General features: G+C 47.0%; 1 protein-coding gene across 1 annotated transcript in view; it reads left to right on the top strand.

The window, feature by feature from the left end:
* The first annotated feature begins 3315 nt into the window (after positions 1-3315).
* PRDX1 (peroxiredoxin 1) overlaps positions 3316-6018 on the top strand; it is a 6777-nt gene continuing 4074 nt past the window's right edge. Inside the window, exon 1 of the mRNA XM_019531340.1 lies at positions 3316-3454. Within this exon, the coding sequence (XP_019386885.1) occupies positions 3349-3454 (106 nt within the window). The 5' untranslated portion in view covers positions 3316-3348. The remainder of the gene's footprint in view (positions 3455-6018) is intronic.

Here is a 6018-nt window from a genome sequence, read left to right as displayed (position 1 = left end):
CATCTCCCAGTACTAACTGGCATTTAAAAATTATGCCTTTTGATGGCTTCCTTTACATTGGAAAATATGAATGTTTTAATACATGTTAAGTAAATGGTAGCACAGCCAAGAAGTAAACATGTATTGCCAACTCCCGTTAAAGCCAGTCTGATAAGTGCTGAGATTGCCTCAAAGTGTTTTCTCGCTCCACTCCATGTTGTGCCTAAACCACACCACCAAAAAGACCTTTGCGTAACTCTTAGGAAAGTTTCAGAAGTTGGATCATTAGTCCTGACAGCTCTCTGTGTCCTACAAAGCAGCCAAAGTATTTCAATGTTCTCTGCTAGGCAGCCAAGTCAAAGCTCAGAGATCACCTTCATTGTTTAAATTTAACCCTGCAGCACATGACTTGCCTTGCTCTCGTGAGAGCAGAGGCAAGAAACAGAGTCCGCCATCTAACATTGCCAGCAGGGTGAGAGGGGTTTGCTCACATACATGTGTGCATGTGTATAAATGTATACATAGATTTTTGTATAATAATCTATAAAAATATATGTAGGCAGACAAGGTTATTTGTGTCAACGTGATAGCTTTTATTAGACTGAGAACCTTGTCTGCCTATGTCCGTAGACCAAGGCGGCTATAACCAACACCCCCTAAACACGGTAATCCCTACCATATAAATACATGTATTTGGTAAAACATGGTGAATAAATGAATGCCTCGATAGCTAGACAGCCGACACCCTGAAAACATGGTGATATATATAACCATGTTTTGGGGGTGTTGGTAAATATCTATATTTAGTAAAACATGGTCAACATATATAACCATGTTTTGGGGGTGTCGGTGGGTATATACACCTACTTACACACATGCACATATATAATACATGCACACATAATACGCACACACACATAATACGTGCACACACTTATGTAGAGATAATTCACACGCATACCTATAGTACATGCACACACACATACATGCATGTACACACATAGTTGACCTATAAAAGCTGCGCACACACGCACATCTATTATACACGCGCACCTATGTGGACGCATAATTCACACGCACATAGATGTACAGCTTGCTTACTAATTGTTTTCCGACTATTTAAGCTGGTCTAATAAATGAACCTCGTCTGCCCGGGCACGCGCTCACACACGAGTCACGCTCGCGCACACTCACAGCGCGCGCCCGCGCATCCCTCCCTCCTCCCGCGGAGCAGGCCGCGGGGAGAGCACGGCTGTGGGCGGCCGCGGCACCCCCAGGGCCGTGCGCGGGAGGCGGGGGCCGGGAGCGCGGGCTCTCCCGAGGAGGGCGGCAGGTGTGCTGGGGGGGGCACCGGGCGGCGTGGGGCTGCTCCGCGGTTGGGCTGCGTCCCTGGCTGGGGGGGCGGAGGCGTCTCCGTCCTGGGGGTCTGAGACCTAGAGCCCTGGCTGGGGTGGTGTGGTTGGGGTGGTCCTGCTTCTGAGCGGGGCGTGGGCTGGACGTGACCTCCCTTTCAGCCCTCCTTGTCTTGCGATTTGACAAGGCTTGGCGCTCCCAACACGTCGCCTTGAGGCCCAACGGGTTTCCAGGCCAGGCAGACTGCTAGCCCAGGTGACGTTTAATCCTAAACCTTCGGCCTGAGGCTCTGGCAGGGATGGAGCCAAGCGTGTAGAGGAAGCCGCACCGTCGTGGGGGTGGGGTTGGCAGCTCGCAGGCCCTCCGGCTCTGGAGATGCCCTCCTGGGGGGTTATGAAATGCCCTTCGGTCTCTGATGAAGCTGGGGACGTGCTGTGGGATCTGCCTAGTCACCTGGGGTTAAATGATGGTTGAGAAACCTCTTGTATAACTATGAGATTTGCTGGATGGGGGGGAGGATTAAACTACTGGAGTTGCAGCATTTAAAGAACTGGCAGAACTAGAGACCGTGCCTATCTGCACTTTTTTTTTTTAAGTACTGCAAGAGGAAGTATAACTAAAAAAAATCCTGAGAAGTCTGCATGCCCATCTGGTCAGGAAATGCTGTGGTTTTACCTGTGTGTGGTTTTTTCTTTTTTTTTTTTTTTTAAATAATTTTAATATGGGAAGGTGGTGGCGGATGTTATGGACCAAGCAGATGTAGCTGGGAACAGTAACCAAGTTTCCTTGTTAGTCTCAAGTGCAGCAGTTCCTAATGCCGAGTATAAAATCTCCAGGAAAGTGGAAGGAATATCTTCCTGAAATTTTAGATTTTGTTCATCTCTGAAATTAAGAGGCCTGGAGTCTTTGCTCTTGAATCCAGGCAGAGCTGTATCCCTGCATACAAAACTTGCTTCTAGGCTGTTTGATATGGAGATGCAACCATTGAATCTCTTAACCTGGTGGCTCAGCCTCTTTGAAGGCAGTTATTTACCCAGGCCAAAATAAGCCTGAAATACTTCTGAAATAAAAGCAAGACATTTTAAAGAATTAAAACTTCCAATTTTCCTTGGACTAAGAAAAGCAGTTCTCGAAGAGTAAAGAGAAACGTGGGTGTAACCATAGTTTTGCCTCGTTGATGGTGTGTTTGATGTTTCTTACTCTGGCTCTGCAACAACAGTAAACAGTCTGGTAAAGCTGGTACAGACTGGACATGTGCTATCCTGATGATACTTGGATATTTTGGAGCAGGATTCATCTGCTGCGTTGCATGGTAATGTCAAGTCTCTGTTTTCGCTGACATCCCATGGAAGTCGGTATCCCTGAAACTGGACTAGCTAATGTAGGACTTGCTCTTCCTAAGCATAGCAAGTGTTATTTATGTGCTTCAAATCAGTAGGACGGTGGACCGGTCAAGGTCTTAAACTGCTTATCAGTAAACGTGGAACAGAGAAACTTCCTTGTGACGCAGCGTGTGGATAGGATCAGGGTCCGTTATGCTGACACAGCGCATGTGGGAATTGCACTATTGTTGGTGGAAGAGCAGACAGGTAGCTCTTCCTGCTCTTGCACTTGTGTTAGGACCCCAGGTAACTTGCACCCTGCCAAAGTTCAAATGCTAACGTTTCTGTGCCCTTGACAAGGAAGACTTCCTCTGAGACTATGCCAGTAAAGGGGAAGCGCATGACTTGCTTTCACCAGCATCTCTGTATAGACGCGTGGGCTGCACTTCTTCTGTGCTTCTGTGCAAAGTGTGAAATAAAACTAGTGGGAGCACTTTGCTACTTGTCGTGTCAGCCTTTTGGTGTCCAAGCTTTTTGTTTAAGAAAAGCTCTAGCAAACTAAACAGCCAGTATTTTGTGCTCAGTAGGAACTGCTAAGAGGTGACTAAAATCATGACTCCGACTCATTTTAGACACTTAAGGGGAAGATGTGTCCAAGTTACATTTTTGTGTCTCTGTTTTAGCTCCTATCAAGATGTCTTCAGGAAATGCATTCATTGGGAAACCAGCTCCTGACTTCCAAGCTACAGCTGTAATGCCGGATGGGCAGTTCAAAGACATCAAGCTTTCTGACTATAAAGGTAAATCTGTAATTGTGATTGGGAGTGGGGATAGGATGGGCATTCTACTTGGCTTAAATCTGTTTTAAATGCATTTCTGAAAACAAAGCTGCCTGTGATCCTTGAGACATTGAACTAGTTTAGTGGTTCTTGCCCCTTTTTTTTGTACCAGGACCTACATTGATGCCCAGTCCCCAGTGCGTGGGGCAAGCGGAACCCCAGGCAGCCCCTTGCAGGCTGGAGCTCTACCAGTCTGCAAGGGAAAATGCGTGGTTTCCCATGGGTTTTTGTTTGTTTTGTTTTTGTTTGTTTTTTCCTGTTGTAAAAATGAATTCTCCTCTTGAAGTTTCTTCATGACCCTCATTCTTGCAACCCACTTGTGGGTTGTGACCCCTGGGTTGAGAAACATTGCCTTTGTGCTGTGAACGGTTGCAGATTGAAGCATGCTTTTGACACGGGAGCAAGCAAAGCCAACATCTCATTGTAGCAAATCTCATTAACCTCAAACATTAACGAGCACTGAACTTGCCCTAAAGTTTAGGGTGGACTTATTTGTGTTGCTTATTACCCTAGAGCAGAGCTGATGCAACATCTCAAACACCGTGGGAGAGCAAAACCAGGTCTCTAGTGTCTTTATTTTTGTTGGCAATGGAAGTATTGTAACTCTTCCAGGTTGCTAATGAAGAGACTTTCTCTAGAGTCCTAGTAGAGTGACTACTTTTGCAAAAGGAGGAGAAGCTTAAAGCGTAAAACTCTGTAATACTTTGTTTCCTATCTCTGCATATATTTTTTTTAAGCACATGAGAGCTCATGGACACAATGTATCAATTAACTAATACATACAGTAAAAGGTGGTTAATCAGTCACTGGCATAGCTCTAGACTATGGTCCTACTGGTGAACTGAATCCGCACAGTAACCCTGCTAATGTGTGTGTACAACGCACTTATGGCTGGATTAACCCTTTATGAGCCTTAGTGAACAAACTTGTGGGTTCAGGCCAGTCGAGATGCTCCCCCGCCCCAACCCTGGTACTGCTGCCCATGGGGAGCAGGGCTTGGACCTGCTGCCGGGGGTGGCGGCAAGGCCAGCAAAGGGGAAGGGAGGCGGATGGGGCCGTCTGCATTGCTACGGCAGAGGGAAGGACCAGGCCCCCTTGCAGCTCGGGGGCTCTAGGCTTGTGCCTAGCTTGCCTATGTGTTAATCCAGCCCTGACGATGCTTAGACTGGTTCATTGTCTGTTAAAGCAATATCATATATATGCTTGAAGAGATGGTGTCGGTGTCGGTGTCTAGAAGTGTTTAACAGTGCAGTTTTACTACAAAAGTTCAATGCTCGCTATCCACAAGTCACATGATTGTGATGGCATAAGATAATCAGCCAAACTTCTTCTATCTTGGGAAGGAGTATAAAACATTTTTTTTTTTTCTGCAAGAAGGAATGATTAGGCATATGATCTTGCTGAGCCAAGTTGAAGCATATTTAATACCTTGTGAGCATCAGCTGGCACAACAGATGCTATGGGGGAAGATGGTTGGTATAAAGGGTCCTGAGAGGGGTAGCTTGGTTGGGGAGAAGGCAGGGTAGACTAGCAACTTATTCACTAAGTTCAGAGATGCAGCAGCTAGCTCTAAATTTAACAAAGCAAGCTGCTGCATCTCTGACTTGGGCATATATATATCCCTTCCAACCCTCACTTTCTGTGCTCCTATAATTAGTTGTCATTGCCAGCCCCCTTGGAGGGATGAATTGAATTGAACCAGTTTACTTCCATGACCAGCAGCAGTACCATTTAACTCTCAGCCAGTGGTTTCGAGTATCCAGTTAATTAAGATCTTAACTGGATGCTTATGGTGAAGCTTACAGCAGATGGCTGAGCCGAGAAAAGAGCAAATGACCCTGCCTCAGTGGCTGATCGAGGTAGGGCCTTGGTCAGACTTGTGGAGGTTTTTAAGCATTGTACTGCCCTTAATTGCCAGCCTGCCCAGTGGACTCTTCAGTCCTTGGCTTCAGGCTTCCCATACAGCACATGGGAAGCATCTAAGGACGGAAACTCTTAGGAGCCAGGCTGGTCAACTGGGAGCCGTCCAAGCTAGTCGGGAGAGAAATATGGAGCAGGCCAGAGAAAGGGGTGTTGGGATGAGGTTCTTGGTGGATCTGCTATGTGAAGGTGCTGAGCCAGAGGCACCTCCTCTACTCCGGACCCTAAACCTTTGCCTGAGGGCCAGGATAGCTAATATCTTAATGGGAAACCAAGATGGTTTCAACTAATGGTTCTTGCATGTGGACGGTCTACGTCTCTATTGGTGGCTTGCATTAAGCTGCCCTGCGGTAGGGACCTACAGGCAGCAAGTGTTGGTTACGTTCTGGATGTAACTATAGAGTCCAGTCATAGAATCGCAGAAGTGGGGTCGAAGGGACCTTGTAGATCTTCAAGTCCAACCCCCTGCCTGGGCGGGAGAAAAACTGGGCTCAAATGAGTCCAGCCAGGTAGGCATCAGGCCTCTTCTTAAAGACCCCCAGGGTAGGAGCCAGCACCACTTCCCTTGGAAGTTGGTTCCAGATCCTAGCCACCCTGATTGTGAA

The sequence above is a fragment of the Crocodylus porosus genome, unplaced genomic scaffold (assembly GCF_001723895.1).
Source record: "Crocodylus porosus isolate Cpor-Errol unplaced genomic scaffold, CroPor_comp1, whole genome shotgun sequence".
NCBI lineage: Eukaryota > Metazoa > Chordata > Crocodylia > Crocodylidae > Crocodylus > Crocodylus porosus.
The sequence above is the reverse complement of the archived record's forward strand: the minus strand, read 5'-3'. Positions and strand labels throughout refer to the sequence as shown.